The sequence below is a fragment of the Engraulis encrasicolus genome, chromosome 19, assembly GCF_034702125.1.
Source record: "Engraulis encrasicolus isolate BLACKSEA-1 chromosome 19, IST_EnEncr_1.0, whole genome shotgun sequence".
Classification (NCBI taxonomy): Eukaryota; Metazoa; Chordata; class Actinopteri; order Clupeiformes; family Engraulidae; genus Engraulis; species Engraulis encrasicolus.
In genome coordinates, this window is record NC_085875.1 from 20,867,747 (window position 1) to 20,886,099 (window position 18,353).

Consider the following 18,353-nt stretch of genomic DNA (forward strand, 5'->3'; position numbering starts at 1 on the left):
TGAGTCATACACTTGTCTGTGTAAGTACACAGTAAATTCTGCAGTGCTCATTTAGCACTTAGAGAGTATTCGGGGCAGTGTTAATTTTGTCAGTTTTTTTTTATTTAGTAGTAGTCTTAGTCACAATGACGAAAATCAATTTTAGTCTTAGTCATATTTTAGTCATTGCCTTCCCAATTTAGTCTTAGTCTTAGTCAAAATGACGAAAATCAATTTTAGTCATAGTCAAATTTTAGTCATTTTAGTCATTTTAGTCAACATTTCAAATTTTAGTCAACATTTCAATTTTTAGTCATTTTAGTCAATATTGTGTAAAATAAATAACCTACAATGGCTATTGTTATTTCACAAAGTATTACTAATATTGCCTATTGCAGCAAATATTCACCTTGTTACTTGGTCATTTTCCACCAAAACCCAAATCAGTAATTTCAACATCATAGAGCAAAAGAGCAAAAGAGCATCACACACACACACACACACACACACACACACATCCAGGTGCAGGCTGCGCTCTCTCTCTCTCTCTCTCTCTCTCTCTCTCTCTCTCTCTCTCTCTCTCTCTCTCTCTCTCGTGCATTAGAAGCTGCTGCATATTATATTTCATTTTGAGTTTGATCACGGAGGAAGCTACATGCTCTTCTTCACCTGACCGCGGGACTTAAAGCCTGCAGATTGCCAATGCCGGCAGTGGGAAGACCAGACATCCCAAGTCTGCATGAAGTTCAAGAAGTCTCCCTGATAGTGGCTTCCCGATGACCACGAGTCAGATAAAATACTGCTGATGGTAGACTATGCAAGTTAGCGGTTTTTGTTTTCAATTGGCAATGCGAGCAGAGAACGATAATGACTCGTGCGGCATGTGTGGAATAGGCTTAAATAGAATGCGCGAGCACACTTCGTATGCCCTGCAAAAGTCCCAGAAAAAAATAGTTAGGCAGGGGGGGTATGCGGACTGGACAATAGAAAGGACACGCACATACAAATATTTAAACACTAATGCTGTTTTGTTTGTCGGGGATATCGAGGCTCGATAGGCATGACCTGGAAAGAGTTTTTGGAACTTAGGAAGACGCACGGAAATGCTGTCGACTTCCTTGGGTCTTTTAGCGTTGCTCTCGACGAGAACAAGTTTCAAATCTCAACAGTTTAAAACTCCTTAGCGATCGCCCATCCATTGATTCTTTTCAAAACTGGGCTACAGTAGCCGTGCCTCTGTTACATTAGACAGGCCAACTTTCCCCCTGCTGGCGCGCGCTCCCGCGGTGACTGATTTAAATACATTCACAAATCCGACCTTCATGATTTGCTTGCTGCCTACTGATATGGTTAAACAACAAATATAGCAAACATTATTAAAAAAGAACAGACAACGAACGCCGGGCTAAGACAGCCTAAGTGAAAAGGAGAATAGTGGAAGCTCGAGGAGGTTTAGAATGACAGTATCAGAGGAGGATTGGCGCGACTGTCATTACCTACTGCAGAAACACATGTCTTCGTCATGGATAAGAGGGTTGTTGAACATGTTTCAAAATGAACACTTCCCTCAACGTCGGCTATTTTTTCTCTTTCTCTGGGAATGTTTTAGGACCTAAACTCAACTTAAATGGACTCACTGAACTACTAGGCTACAGAACTACTGACTGAGCCGCGCCATGCATTGGCTGCCAGCAGATACAAGCGAGGCGACACAGCGTGAGCGCGCAATCACCTATGAAGTTCAAGACACTAGGCCTATATTACAATTACAAATTACAAATTATTTATGAATAATTATATATTTTTAATGTCCATTCGTCCATGGCTTGTAAATTTCGTCTCGTCTTAGTCTGCTTGACGAAAATATTTTTTTATTTTCGTCATATTTTGATTTGCTTGAGGCAATTTTTAGTTCGTCATCGTCTCGTCATCATCAAGGAAAAAAGTGGCGTTGACGAAATCATCGTCATCGTCGTGGTTGACGAAATTAACACTGATTCGGGGACCAAATAAACTCTAAAAGATATTAAATCGACTCTGTTAGTATTGCATTAACNCTGCAGTTTTTACTGTGGTAGGCTACCGTATATGAGATTCAGTAAGACTGTAGGGATCCAAGTAGAGGTGTCATGCTGACCGATATCCCCTACTGTTAAAACGTTATAAAAAGCACTTAGTGCTGTGTGTGTGCGTGCCCGCGTGGATGTGCGCGCGCGCCAGTTGCTATGTGTGTGGTCTGCGTGTGCGCACAGTATGTGTATGTGTCGTGACTGTATGTGGGTGTGCGAATATGATTTTGCTTTTATGACATTAAGTACAAAAATGTACTGTGTCTATATATATGGTATACACTTGTCTGTGTGTGGGGGGTCTGTGTAAATTGGTGAGATTGATTGAGTGAGACACAACCTGTAAGTGTCCGGCTTTACAATTCCCCAGCTGCCACCAAGATATTAACGCTCATCACACCTTCTCTTCTCTTCTCTTCTCTTCTCTTCTCTTCTCTTCTCTTCTCTTCTCTTCTCTTCTCTTCTCTTCTCTTCTCTTCTCCTCATCCCCTCCTCTCATCTCATCACCTCTGCTGTCGTCATCTACCATCCTTTTTTCTCCTCTCCTCCCATCTCTACTCTCCTCTCCACCCATTCTCTTCCCACCTCTCCTTTCCCCTCCTTTCCTCTTGTCTCCCCCTTGCCTCTCTTCTTCTCTCTTCTCTACTCTCCCCTACTCTCATCTCTCCCCTCCTCTCTGTATCTCCTCTCCTCTCCTCTCTGTATCTCCTCTCCTCTCTGTATCTCCTCTCCTCTCCTCTCCTCTCCTCTCTGTATCTCCTTTCCTCTCCTCTCCTCTCCTTCCATCCCACCCCCTCGTTTCTCCTCCTCCCCGACCCCCTCTCCTCCTCTCCTCTCCTTCTCCTCCACCTCCACCACTACAGGTGACTTTGGCAGTCTGCAGATGCCCTACCTGGATGGCAAGGCGCCGGTGTCGCGCGAGGAGGGCGCGCTGCAGTCGGTGGCCTGGGTGGCGCTGCCCGTGGCCGTGATGTTCCTGCTCATCACCATTCTGCTGCTGCTCAACCAGAAGAAGCAGTGGATCCATGTGCCATGCTACCGCACTCCCACCAAGGTACACCAGAGGGCAGTGTGTCTCACATTGCCACTGTGACACACTCACATTACATCGCATTGCATTTCATTGCAGAACTGCACTGTGTCATAGCAGCAGACCGTATAACATCAACAAAAGCAACAAACTGACATCACATAATTACAGACCATCAGAATGAAACCAAATGTGCTGCATTACTTGTGACAAATTGTAGTTCCATAGAAATGGGTAATGATCAAGTCGCATTTTTATTTATTTTAACTTTGAAACAACAACAACAGCTGACCAAAGTAATAACTGCACAAACAGAAAGGATAGCATGAAGACCACAGGACAAAACAACTTGCACTCATATGTTCATATGTCAGTAATGTCACAACACAAAGCAGTCTCACCCCAAGTAGTCAATTTCTGACTACCTTGGACCAGACGGCACTTTTTGACGTCTTGGGTATTCCTTCCACGTCACATTTTGACTATGTGGCCTAACCCTAAAACTATTCCTAAACCTAACCTCAATGACGTTATGCTGCCACAAGGGGGCGCCTTTTAGGACATAGTCAAAATGTGACGTGGAAGGAATACCCAAGACGTCAAAAATTGCAGTCTTGGGGTGTCAAAAATTGAGTAGTCAAAAATGGACTACTTGGGGTGAGACTGTGTAGCACAACATTATGTGACGTATTGGGTATGTACACTTGACTACCAAATTTACACTGAAAAGTGTGGCCATGCTCCATGCTCCAGGATTAGATTTAGATGTTGCTTGTCCATTGGGGCAGGCTCTGTTTTCCCCTATACCCTTGCATCGTATCAGCTATCATAATCTTACCTCTGCAAAAGGCTGTTTGTAAACACTCACTGCTCTCAGTTAATGTCTGAAATGATTGACAGAAACCTCCAATAACACCCAGACAACAGTGATGAATTAAAGCCAAAGTGTGTGGTTGTGTTTGGGGTGTGACAGACGTTTCTAAAAAGGGAATATTTTCAAAATAACACGACTGCCTAATTGACACATTATGCCTGCATATTTTATAAAATAAAAAAAAAAACACACACACAGACGAGATGACATTTTGGCAGCGTTAAAACGAACATGTCCTGTATTTAAAAAAAGAAAAAAAAACTGCAATGTAAAAGTTTGTTTTTAAAAGGGCATCTTGAGCACTCTTGAGCATAGTTTAATTTGTCAAAATCGCAATGAAAAGCCCAGTCAGCACCAAATGAATGCACGATGTACACACAAAATAATGACATTTCTTGTTATTTTGGTTCCAACATTGCGGTATAATTAGAGAGCAAGACAAAAGGCGAAATGCGACTGGCCCATTTCCTACAAAGAAAATCTCTTTTATTGACAGCGCAGAATGTATTGCAGATTGAATGCAGATTCCATTCTGTTTATTCAGGTCTGCTCATTCATCAACACAAACACACAGGGCAGGACTGGCCATCTGGTATACCGGGCATTTCCTGGTAGGCCCCACACAGCTAATTATGAGGGGCCTCTGTAAGGCAAAAGTGCCCGGGCCCTATTTCTCCCCCAGTACAGCCCTGCAAACACAAGTCTGCTGCCTCTGCTCTCCTGCACTTTACTCCTGCAGGATTGCAGCCAACACTGCCTTGCATTGTACTTGTCTCAGAGGTGTCAAAAGTAAAAGTAAAAGTAAATTCATGGTGTTAGTGCAACACTAGCACATGATATTACATAGCTGTTACACCAGTTAATCCATTGAGATAGACAGACTGTGTTGTTACTGAAAAACACTGAATGCAGTGCAGAGTCAGCTGATTGTAAGGCAAGTACACACAGCTCAACTGGTTAGTCAGATAAGTTAGTGTAGGAAGGAATCTGTGGTTTTGCCTTTATTGATAGGACAGTTGGAAGTATGGTGGTAGGAAGCGAGAGGGAGGGAGAGATGGGGGAGGATCGGCAAATGACTCGGGCCGGAATCGAACCCGGGTAGCCAGCATAGTAATCCAGTGCCCTACCGTTAGGCCACGGCAGGACCTTACTTTTACTTTTGACACCATGTTCCACCACTAGCCTGCCAACCTGTATGATTATTGTACACTATAATGTTCAGAAAGAAGCCAAGAAATACTTCTAAAGGTGATGATACAGAACAACATTTTTTGAGCAATGTGTCTGGGCAACAATATGATAAGATGTTGTTTGGCGCGTTAATCGCGCTGACTGCTCCATGAGAAGGGCTTTGAAGAGCAACAAACATCTTTTTATAATCATTCCATCAGAATATTAGGAGCCAGGCGTGTTGTTGCCAGGCAACCTTGCTCAAAAAGTTGCTCTGTGTACCTTAAGGCTTTGGTTGATTTCATCAGTATATTCATTTTACTCCATCATTCAGTGAACTTAGGGTGAGCTGTGTTGGTTGATGGGAGGACCGAAACCAATGAAAGAAAAAAGAAAACTTCAGCCAGGATTTTTCTGCTACCACTTTTGACGTCTGAAGACAGGTTTTCACCTGAGATATCACATGAACATTTTTTTTAGTGGGAGCAGAAAAATCCTGGTTGAAGCAGATGGTTTTCTTTTTGTTTGGCTATTCGGTTGTCAGACAGTTTGATGTGCAGGCTTTAACCTACTCCTGCAAGGACCTAAGCATGGCCATGGTCATGGTGCTCTAAGCTGAAATTAATATATTAAGTCTTAATTATTGTCCTTGGGGGAGCGGATTTGTCTTCTGTCTGCAGTGAAGTGAGAAGTGAGCTGTCCCACCAAGCAGTCATACCCACCTACTGTATACCCAGCAAGCCAGACAGCTGCTCATAATCTGGAGCATGGGCTGCATTTGGGGGTGGGGTATTCTGCTCAAGGTCAATGTGGAAGGAATACTGGAAAGACACCCTGCCCTACCCACTTAAAAAAATAACATAACCGTGCAAATACAGGCAGAGGTTATGTCATTAAGGGAAAGGTTAAAGGTAGGCTGATTCAAGACCAACAGTTCACATCACAAAGCAAAGGGCACAGTGTCTGCTGCGACCTTAAAGTGGTAGTTCGCTATTTTAGACATTAAGCCCTGTTTGTGTGACTTCTGGGATGAAGTAGAGATGTTCTCATCACAATTTTGACATTTGGTGCTAAACGGAGCAGTTGGGTATTCAAGACTGCAGCCCCCCCCCACCTTTACATTGACTCCAATGAAGCACTCAAGCAATCGATCATAAAATGGCATTAAACTTTCGTTTGCAGAGACATGAAACTCACCGAGTGGTCAGAGGTGGGCAGCGATACGTTGGCTCGAAAATCACCGCGAAATACGCTTCCAGAGAAGATATATTCATTATTGTCCGTCTTCATTGATTATATTGGTTTGACTAGTATTACTCCGCGTGACCGGAAATGGGGGTGCGTTTGTTTATGTTACTATCTATGGTTTGTATGCAAGCTGTAGTTTTTGTAGCCAGTCCCGCTCAAAGATAGCCGTTCTACCTCGCTCCTTGATGTCTACATAAACAACACACTATCGCTACCTACTGGCTGGATGTCTACTGCTATTCAACGGCGTCTGGGGAAAAATAGGTCCGCCAAATGCTAAACAACAGTCAGAAGGCATATTTCGCTGCAATTTTCGGGTCAATTTATCGCTGTCTACCACTGACCACACGGTGAGTTCCATGTCTTCTCAAACAAAACTTTAATGCCATTTTATAATCGATTGCTTAAGTGCTCTATTGGAGTCAATGTAAAGGTGGGGGGGCTGCAGTCTTGGATACCCAAATGCTCCGTTCAGCACCAAATGTCAAAATTGTGATGAGAACATCTCTACTTCACCCCAGAAGTCACACAAACAGGGCTTAATGTCTAAAATAGCGAACTACCACTTTAAGAGATCTACAGTGTCTATGAGCTCAATGTGTTCCATTGCACTTATCTTGTCTGAAGTAGCAAATGTATTCAAACAGACGGATTTGGATTATTAAATTGATTATTTATATCACCTTACCCATTTGGACATTCGGGGCCATCTTCATCTTCTCATGGAATATTAATGAACTTACTTTCTCACAGGCTCAAAAAATCACATTGATTAATATTTAAAGAGTCCGTTTGAAGGGAACTTCGCCAGGGAATTTTGATAATAATCTTCTTTACTTGTGTAGCAGCACATTTCACACAAAAGGATTTAGCTCAGCGCTCTACTATGCTTCAACAGTTTGGCAAAGGAACACAGGCCCAATGATCTACACATGATGGCCGAGCTTTGTTGTAGTCCGGTGGCTCTGGAGAGATGTACCAGGTCCTTGCAGAGAGCTCCACAAATGTCCTCCTGGGGTTCCCAGGGGGAGATCAACTACTGATCTGGTAAAGGGGCGGATGTGTGTGTTTTGTCAGAGAGAAGGAGTCCATTGAGATAATTGAAATAACAGACATGGCTTGATACTTTACTGTCATGTTGACCTCGATATTGGACGGTTGCAGGTTCGAATCCTACATTTGTTGGAAGAATGGGGGAGCTTTCCAATTCAAAGCTCACTTTGCTCCAGGAACATTAACTAATAGCCAGAACCTAAATTACTGTACCTTTTGGATAAAAGTTTCAGCAAAGTGTTGTTACATGTATCTACAGTAATGGAAAGAGGTTAATGAGGTCTAGGACTGTGATTCCGTTTGGGAATAGTGGTCTCCTTTCAGGAGTATCCTTGAAATATACCCATTACAAAAGGTTTGTGTTTTGTTCCCATTGAGAACTTAATGGAATTATACATGTAAGTGAAAATGAGGGACTCTATTTGCTGTTCTTCACAAAGGCTGAAAACATTGGTATCTCTTTTACATTGAAATCACGTCTGATTCATCCAGTTCAAAGACTTTGTTCCATATTGCTAGGGGTCACCCTCATTCAAACCTCTGCTACTTTTACTCACTCTGCAACATGTACATTTTTAATGCAACAGTTGCTGTGTGCAACTGTTTCAAAGCAGCATTTTACACCATCAAGCAAAGGCCCTTATCAATAGAGAAAAGTCGTCTCTTTTGCAAAACCCTAGGAGCGATTCTCTAATTCGCCTACACTTTTAAGTCCGTGGATTTTATTTGGCAATTCCACTAACTATTAACTGCATCCAATGATGTTTTGGACATTAGAAAACATTTATCTTTCATATAATACAGAAAGTGTAGACATAGCATTATTTCCCTCAGCAAGAATGAATATTTAATACTGGTTTTGGGCGTTTTCATGCCGTCCTGTTTTCCAAATGTCAGATTCAGTCTTCATATTAGCATGTAAAGAAACTTGTTTTGCCCAAGACGATTGCAAATGTTGATTCACAGTAATCATCACAATATGACAAAACTGTCAGAAAGACCACTGTCCTTTCCATTATACATGAAATTTGCCATTTTGTGTGTGTCCACGAAAACTGTGTTAACCGTGTCACGGTCTGAAACCTCCTCCATAAATCAGTAATGGTTTGGTCTTAGGCCATACGAATAACATCACGTGATGTCATAACCTCTTTGGCAGGATACGGGAAGACTTTTTGGTAAATTTTGAGCTCCATCCTTCCATAATTTAATCAATTCTTTTTCATGTTCTCATAGCGGGAAAATTGCCTGTCAACAGTGTTATCAACATATTCATAAGAATCTGAATTAGAAATCACATGTGGAAAAACACAGATAAAGCATACAGATACATGAATTGATTAAGGTGTTGTGGTGGAACTTCTGAGGTCCTCAGTTAGCACAACACCATAAAAATGGCTGAAATGTCAACGGTGTTACCGTCAATGGTGTTACAATTAAGTATGACAGTCAGGGTTGCCAGATGAGGCTGATGATTTCCAGCCCAAAAAATGATCAAAATCCGCCCTAAAAACCCGCCCAATTCTATTGATTTATATGGCAGTGGGAAGGTTTTTCTGATAGATGCCATTTCCCCCCCCCACGGCCATCCTAAGCAGCCCAATTGGGCGGGAACCAGCCCAATCTGGCAACACTGATGACAGTTGAGGAGGAGTATGTTTTTGCCAATTTATATCCATATTGACAGACAAACAAACAAAATAATTTGTGTTCTAGGGAGATGGGTTTGTCTGCTCTGTTTTTTTTTCTCCTAAAAAGTGCCGACTTGTTCCCCTGCACTGTTGACCGTAACACAATTGAGTTACACCGTTGACTGTTTTGAAAGTGTTTTTGCGCTATTGATCCCTTATGTGTTGGAAAAATCCTATGAACATACACTAGGGATTATCTCTGGAGAAGGAAGTCTTGTGTAAGGAGGGTGATTATATTCAAATCAGACGTTACAGGGATTTATGATGAAAAATGTGTCAGTCTGTATCACAGTGACTCATAAAATCCTACTTATGAAGCTCAACAATCACATTTTCTATATCAGTTGCACAGATTAATGACAACATTACTGCTAAGGGACATAAGCACTTTCAAACATATATTGTTTCAACTCTGTAGTATTTTTATATATGTTTGAAATGACATAGTATTTGTCCATAACACTGTTGACAAAATAATTAAGCAAATGTTCGCTTTCATTAGAGTATTTATCAAATGATTTAAGATTAAGCTTGGCAATTTGTTTGTTTGGAAACTTAAATATATACACTATGTTAACATCTAGGTCATTTAGTTGAAAAAAAATACTGATAATTGACATTTTGCTTTTGCCAAAAGTGTAGGGAAATTGTAGAATCACTCGTAGGCCCAATGAGTCATCATCAGGGCTCCATTAGGCTTTCATTCGAGTTTTATTACCCAGTGAGCAGACGCAACGTCTTCTGATTGGCTGAGCAGGTGTTCTTTATTCCCTGGTAGCAGGACACCTATGATGTCATGTGGGCGTGCGGGCGTCCAAGTTGCTTCTTCTCTAACTTTCTGGCGAAGTGCCGTTACTAGTTCTATCGCATCTGGTTGTCTAGTCAAGACCGCGTCGTTAGTTCTATCGCATCTGGTTGTCTAGTCAAGACCCCGTTACTAATTCTATCGCATCTGGTTGTCAAGTCAAAAACCCAGTCGTGAATTCTATCGCATTTGGTTGTCAAGTCACCACCATTCTGCGCGCGTCCTTACATGCCTCCGATAGAGGCGCGTCTCACTAGATTAGGAAGAGGTGCCCATGGCAACGTACCAAGCGCAGTGGTGAATCTACTTTCTCACGAAGCCTTAGATCAACATATTAATAAATTAATACTTAAATGCTGGTAACCGGGTGATAAGCGGAATAGCTGCCTTCAAGGTGTCCCGATATCAAGGGAAAATGGACTTGGCGAAGCGAACAGCCCTTCGGCTGCGCCGTCGGGCTGTTTAGAACGCTCCGCCTCGTCCATTATTTCCTTTGATATCGGGACACCTCGTCGTCCGCTATTCCATACTCCACAGACACACAAAAAGAAAAATCCCTGAATCAAGTAGACTGTTAATAGTAGAATCACAATGGCTAACCTCAGCTGGGGTATGGTTAGAAAAACAAATCTCTATCATATACCACATAATTTATTTATTTACCATAATTTCCCATTATATCCAACATTAATGAGACTGTGTGGAATAATAAGATGGATCATGATATGGTTGTTTAATCCAGCAAACATATGAGTAAAAGGTTTGAATGAGACACTGGTGTTTCTCAGATGTGCTCAGCTGTATTGACGATGCACGTTACTCTGATGTTCATGAAGCCTTCTCTCCATGATCTGTAAATACTAAGCACTACTACGGACGACTTCAAAGCAAGCGGTACAACATTTGTTGTCAAGACATGGAAGATAAAAGTGGCACAGCACAGCTTCTGTCTTTTTGTATCAAACATTTGAGCATTTCTTTTTCATCCCTGAGATGTCTTTGAAGTCGTCTTAATGACGTGTCAGTCAGATGGTGTCTGCTGGATCTTAGAAACTAACTCGTTTGTGTTTTTGTTTATGTGTTTTGTCTTTGTGCTTTTTTGTACGAATGTGTGTGTGTTTGTGTGTGATGTCCCTGTTGTGTTTTGTGTGTGTGTTTATGTGTGTCTTTATGTTTATGTCTGTATCTGCAGCCCACCTGCCTAAACAACCAGCTGGTGTACGTGGACTGTCAGAAGGGCACCAAGGTGCAGGTGGACAGCGCCCAGAGGATGCTGCGCATGGCCGACCCCGACTCCAGATACAGCGGCTACTACAGCATGCAAAAGCACAACAACTTGCAGGCGGACAACTTCTACCAGACCGCCTGAGCTGGAGGTGGACGGATGGGTGGAACGAAAGAGAGAGAGTGAAAGAGAGAGAGAGAGAGAGAGAGTGCAGAGAGAGAGACTTACGGCATATGGAGTGATGGAGAAATGGATGGATGGAGAAACTGAGGAATGAAGAGCGATGAGACGCAACGGAGTGGGGTGCAGAGGGAAAGAAAGAGACTTTTGAGTGTGTGTGTGAGAGAGAGAGATCCGTGGCAGCCCAAACACAGAGAAACACGTAAAAACCATCTGATATGAGAAGAACTGGGGGAGATGAGAGAACGGAATAAAGCCAGACGGGAGCTAGGAAAGAAACATGCAACAACAACAAAAAAAGACATTGGCCTGAAACACGATCCACTCACCAAACCAACAGAGAAAAAAGACAAGTAAAAGCAACAAAACTTTTTTCGAGAAAAAAAGAGACAGAAATTAACCCTTCATGCATTTACACAAAAAACAACAGAACAACAAAACAAACAAAAGACAACACAGCTGAAAATCCCATCCAGACATGACACTCCACAACTCCACAAACCAAATGCAGGAATGATGATCATTATTTCAATGGGAGATGAGAACTGTTCCTAAGTGTGTGTTTGAAAGAGATGTGTGTGTGTGTGAGTGTGTGTGTGTGTGTGTGCGTGCGTTTGTGTGTGTGTGTTTGTATGCCATATTCGTCTGAATGAGTTTGTGGGCGTGTACAGGTACAGGTGTGTTTTGTTAAAAATCAAATGTAGTGGATTTTGGACGTTTGGTGTTTCCTTATTTGTTTGTTTTGACAGTTATTTTTTTCCTGCATTCCTGTTCAGTCGTGTTTCTTTTTTTTTTTCGGTGAAAGATATTCTTTCCCAAGGACACAACTGCAACCCCCCCAACCCCATCCCTCCCCATCCCCTCGCCTCCCCTCCTCCTGTATGTGTACCAGTGTGACTGTGGACACTTAGTTTGCCCCGCTGTACCAAAGCTCTCCGTGTCTATCCCATAGTAACCCATCCCCTGGAGGACTGTCGTCACTGCAGGGACCTTTCGAACTTTCTGGAGTTACAGCAAAAGAAAGAGGGAGGAAGGAGGGAGAGGAAAGGAAAGGAACACATGAACATGATTGAGAGAGGGGGAGAGAAAAAGAGTGAATGGGGTCTGAACAGCAAGGCAGACCCAGTTTGGAGGTCCACCTCTTCGACACATCATCTTTACCACATGTCCATGTACTGTACTGATCCGATCCGATGCTTTTCCTACAGCCTTCGTCAGGCAAAGAGGATGAAATGAGAGACAAAAAAGAGGAGAAGAGGAGGAGTTGCAGGAGGAGAAGAAGGAGGCACCAGTTTATTGACAACACTCGTCATTGTCAGTCACCCGTTTGGACTTGTCGTCAGAGTGTGTTTTGGGCTTCTCTCGTTTGATTTCCTTTTATTATACTGTATTGATTTGTTTTCGGTTGATGGTTTTCAATGCACAGTTGAGATGGAAGCCAGATAAGGGGATTACTCTGGAACAGAGCAGAGCAGAGCAGAACAGAGTTGAAATCTGGATTCACTCCAGATGAAAAACGGATCCACTCCAGTCAGTGGATGATGACAGAGGAGTGAGAATTAGGATTGATTTAGTGACCTCTTAATACGAGTGTCCTGGAGATCTGACTGACTTCCTCTCAGTCCATGTGTACTTGTGTTTGATATAGACCAGTATAAAAATATGACATTAGGACAAAGCATTGCGCACAGGTGACTGGTTTTGGATTTGAGCAGAACGCTTGACGGAAGTGCTGCTTTTTTGTTTTTTCTTTTGTTTTGTTTTTTCTTTTGTTTTGTTTTGTTTATGTTTTCATCCTGGCTTTGTTTCTTTTAGTCCACTAGAGGGAGTGCTGAGTCAGTGCATAGATCATTATACGAACGCTCCATTAGAGAAGATTCAGCCGTCACAAAATATAGTAGAATCAAAGAAGAGTGCAAATATTATTATTATTATTATTATTATTATTATTATTATTATTATTATTGTTATTGTTATTATTATTATTTTCTTTCTTTTTTTCAGATGAATACAAAGTCTTTTGTCGTTGTGTTTTAACATGTGTCCCTGCTCTTTAAGATGTTTCACAATGATGGCGGTATCCAAGCACCTTCTGTGTTGATCCTTTTTTTTTCGTTTTGTTGAAAAAGTAATTGGCTTTGATAAAAAAAATCTTTTGAAATGTGTTATAGGAACATCTGCCGTGTGTACATAGCAATCCTGCATCAAAAGACCGGGAATAAATGTGTGAATATAAATGTAGGTATGTAATGTATGTATGTATCTATGTATGTGTGTAGTCTGGGCGTGTGTGTGTGTGTTTGAGTGCGAGCATGTGTATTTGACAGCGTGTGTGTTTGATGTGTACGCACAGCAACCCACATGCATGTACATTCTGATATTAATTTTATTATTTTACTCCTTCACTCTTAATATTTCGGTTTTCCTGTTGAATGTATTTATAATGCAGAAAAAAACAACGTTTGTTTTTTGTTTAAATCTAAAAGCAACAGCGGAGGTATCTTAGTGGTAACGGGCATTCCTCTGCCTTGCCTGTTCTCTCAGGAGAGCTGGGTAAAAGAAAAAAAAGAAAGAGAGAGAACGAAAAGAATCAAAATTGAAAAAATAGAAAAGGCAAACATCTCAGTATACTGTATATTCTTTTTTTTTGTTTTAAGATAGTTGTGTCTTGTCCACGAATGCTCTCCACATGTCCCCGTAAGTCATCCTAACATGGTGGAGCGACTTTCTGAACAGTCAGTGTCACTTGTCTCTCTCTCTTCCTCTCCCTCTTTGATTTTTTGTTTGTTATGTTCCGTTTTGTTGTTCTTTCTTTTGCTTCTGATGTCCAAACCACTGGAAAGTCGATCAGCATAAGCTGTTAGGAGCGAGAGAAAGATAGAGAGAGTGGGAGGGGTGCAAAAGGTGAGAAGGAGAGCGAGAGAGAGAAAAGTAAAAGAAAGGGAGGGCGGGTGGGTTAGGGATGGGTGGGGAAACGAGGGGAAGAGAGAGAGGGAGGGAGGGGCTGAAAAACTTGTGATAGGTCGGTCGTCTTTTTGGGTGTATTTAAATCTGTCTGTCTGGCGATGTAAGTAGAATTCTTGGCACTTTTATATGTAGAGAGAAATGAACCGTGTGTGTGCGTGTGTTTGTGTGTGTGTGTGTGTGTGTGCTTGTGCATGCGTGTGTGCCTGTGTGCGTGCGTGAGTGTGCATATGTACACAACTTTGTGTGTGAGAGAGTGTGCCTTTTATTGTTAGACTTTATTTTTTAATTAATTTCCTTTTCTTAAAAAAAGCCTTGCCCTTCCAAATCCTGGGGGACCCAGTGCTGTGGTAAATTTAGGACTTGGTAGTCAGTAAAAAAGCCGTTTTACAGTGAAACACATGCACGTACACATTCTTGCCAAGCTATCCTCTCACTGACTCCAATTTACATACCAAAACAATCCTTAAACCTAACCTGTCCGTAAAAAAATATTTTGGCGCTTTAAGTTTTACCAGTAACAACAAAATAATGTAGATTTTTTTTTAAAGGGCCCACATTTTAGTACCCACAATGGTAGTTAGGTAACTACACACACACACACACACACACACACACACACACACACACACACACACACACACACACACACACACACACACACACACACACACACACACACACACACACACAAACAAACAAACAAACACATACACACACACGCACGCACGCACACACACACACACACACACACACACACACACACACACACACACACACACACACACACACACCTGTAACAAACAACTGTACTGTACAAACACCTTACATTTTCAGAACAAGCCTGAAAACCATTATATGTTCCATGGTGTTAAAAAGGATACCAAGACAGAGATTTTGCCGTTTACTGTACATGCATATGCATGCATACATTAGTAACTCATTATGAATAGTAATCTCGCTCTATAACGCACACACAGGCACACACGTTTTCAAACATGATGGAGCACTGGGAAGCCCTTTTTCAGGATTCATTTCCCCCTTGTCAGACCTAACTGCCTCCTAATATATTATCCCTTGTCATACATACAGTCGGGTGTGTGTGAGGTGTACTGTATGTGTGGGTGTATGAGGTCGATGGTTAACGAAGTTTCTGTTCTGCAGATGACTGGCTTTTTTTCACATTGATGATGGTGGTGTACTGTGCCGTCAAGTGTAAGCTCATCACAGGTGTGTGTGTGTGTGTGCGTGCGTGTGCGTGTGCGTGTGTGTTTGTGTGTGTGTGTGTGTGTGTGTGTGTGTGTGTGTGTGTGTGTGTGTGTGTGTGTGTGTGTGTGTGTGTGTGTGTGTGCAAAGGGGCTTTTTGGGGACGAAACGTGTATTTTTTTTCTTTTCCTTTTCAGTGCATCTTCCAAGTATTGTTGTAAATACTTGGGTGTCACTTGCCAAAACAAAATATGACAAAAATACAAAAAAATGGTTCAAAAAAAGAGAGAGAGAATAAAAAAACCCTCTAGATTTAATTTATTGTTTTATTGACCTTTTTAAATAATTTATTAACAAGCAAGAGAAAGTCAAAAGAACTCATACCTGAATGTTCTACAGGAGCATGGAAAGTAACATCGATGCAACTGAATTGTGATTTTTTTTTTCCCCCTCATGACATTGTGTCATTGTGTGAAAAAAAAATGAAAGTGAGCATGCGTGGAACAAAAGAAAAAGAAAAAGAAAACAATTGAGAGTGTGTTCTGATTTAAACAGAGTGCAACAATACACATTTCTCATTAATGTCAGGTTGTTACTTTTTTTTCTTTTTGTTTGCCCCCAGTCCTCTACTCAAAATCCCAATCCACTCTCCCCAATCCACTATTGATTTGTATTGTCTGAGCACGAAGAATAAGCTGGAAAGAAAAACAAGCCTGGTTTTCAGGTCCCTCTTAAAGAGAACTTCAATCTCCCCCCTCGTGAGCTCGGATATGGTTTTGTTGTGTTTTTATTTTTATTTTATTGTTTTCCTTTTTATCTACATTTCTTAATCCTGGTTTTCTCTTTCTGTTCTTCTTGTATTTTTGCAGAGAAGTCCCTCTACAGTCTGTATACTACTGGTGTTCTATGCTTGTGTATAAAGAGCGACAGAGAGAACAAATATGTTGATATTGATAATATTGCAAAAAAAAACAATATTTTTAAAAAGGATAGATGAAGATTTGACTCGGAATTCCTGTAGCACAGCAGATTTTTTTAATTCTCTTGTATTATTTTTGTTTGTTTCTTTGCAGCACAATAAATAATTTGAAAATATTCCTGGGAGTTTGTGTTTTGTGCTTGCTTTCTTGATTTTTTTTTTTCATTCTTGGCTGTGGATTTGTTGGTTAAGTGGTTATTATATTGGACTACACTGAATTAATGCAACACCGGAGATGTAGTAAAGCACATTAGCAGCATCCAGTAGCACTTCACGGGTGTGTGTGCGTGAACGTACATTTGTGTGTGTGTGTGTGTGTGTGTGTGCATACATACCTGTGCGTGCGTGTGTGCATAGTTGACGCACCTCTGTAAAAGGCTCATGTAGTCCCAGGGGCATATTGTTCCAGGCTAAGGATGTGTTACTGTGAGGTTTTTCATAAGTTGTGTTACTGTACCATGGTATCAAATACTATAGTATGTCAGCAGCAGTTGTTTTAGACCAGACCAATAAAAGGAAGCAAAAGCAATAACAGGGAGAACTAGACTGCCTGTGCAGTCGCCTTCGACTGCTTAAGGTATATCCCCGAAACGCGACGCTTCCAGTCCCCCATCATTCCTACCACTCCCGTCCACCATTTCGTAAACGTACATGATACATACAGACGTGACATGACGTGCATAGGCTTAAAACCAAACGACTATTGTGAAAATGAAGCAAAAAATGGGGCAAATGGTAATACTGTTTTAATGGTTCAGTGGATATACCACATTAGGTACAGTGTAATAACCAGTGTAACAATATTTAATACAATGTAATTTTTTACTTACATCATGTGTTTGTGCGTAAGTGGTATTACATGGTATTGCATATTGTTACACTGATATTACACTATATTACATGGTATTGCATACTGTTACACTCGTTATTACACTGTACCTGATATTGCATATTGTTACACTGGTATTACACTAGTATTACATGGGTTGTTACATTGGTTATTACACTGTACCTAATATGGTAGATTCACCGAAATGGTGAACCATTAAAATAAGGTGTTACCGGGCAAATCAATCCACCCAGTCAGAAGTTATGGGCCAAATGAAAATTCCGCCATTTTGAAAGTGTTGTCTTCCAAACTCGAATCAGTTCATGAACCTACCCTAGAGCATTCACACACAAAATCTGGGACAAATCCATCCACCCGGTCATTAGTTATGGGCCAAAGAATAATTCGGCCATCTTGAATTCAGCCATCTTGAAAGTGTTGACCTCCAAACTCGAATCAGTTCATGAACCTACCCTAGAGCATTCACACACCAAATCTGGGACAAATCCATCCACCCGGTCAGAAGTTATGGACCAAACAAAAATTCGGCCATCTTGAATTCAGCCATCTTGAAAGTGTTGACCTCCCAACTCGAAGCAGTTCATGAACCTACCCTAGAGCATTCACACACCAAATCTGGGACAAATCCATCCACCCGGTCAGAAGTTATGGACCAAACAAAAATTCGGCCATCTTGAATTCAGCCATCTTGAAAGTGTTGACCTCCAAACTCGAATCAGTTCATGAACCTGCCCTAGAGCATTCACCCAAAAAATCTGGGACAAATCCAAACATCCGTTCAAAAGTTATCGCGTTAACACGAAAGACCTTACGCGGCGGCGGCGGCGGCGGACGCGGCGGCGGACGCGGCGGCGGACGCGGCGGCGGCGGCGCACGCAAAACCATTACATCCCCGACGCTCCGCGTTTCGGGGATATAATTAAAAAACAAGAAGACTCTATGTATGACAATAAGGCTTTGCAACTCCTTTACAGGCACAGGTACAACAGGCACATGCCCACACGCCCAGTTCTCAGACCCTGAACAGACG

At 41.7% G+C, this 18,353-nt stretch overlaps 1 protein-coding gene across 1 annotated transcript in view; it reads left to right on the forward strand.

The window, feature by feature from the left end:
• The window catches only part of crim1 (cysteine rich transmembrane BMP regulator 1 (chordin-like)), a 230,324-nt gene extending 213,735 nt beyond the window's left edge, over positions 1-16,589 (forward strand). Inside the window, exons 16-17 of the mRNA XM_063183781.1 lie at positions 2,912-3,102; positions 11,112-16,589. Coding sequence (XP_063039851.1) covers positions 2,912-3,102; positions 11,112-11,288 — 368 coding nt within the window. The 3' untranslated portion in view covers positions 11,289-16,589. The remainder of the gene's footprint in view (positions 1-2,911; positions 3,103-11,111) is intronic.
• The last annotated feature ends 1,764 nt before the right edge of the window (positions 16,590-18,353 follow it).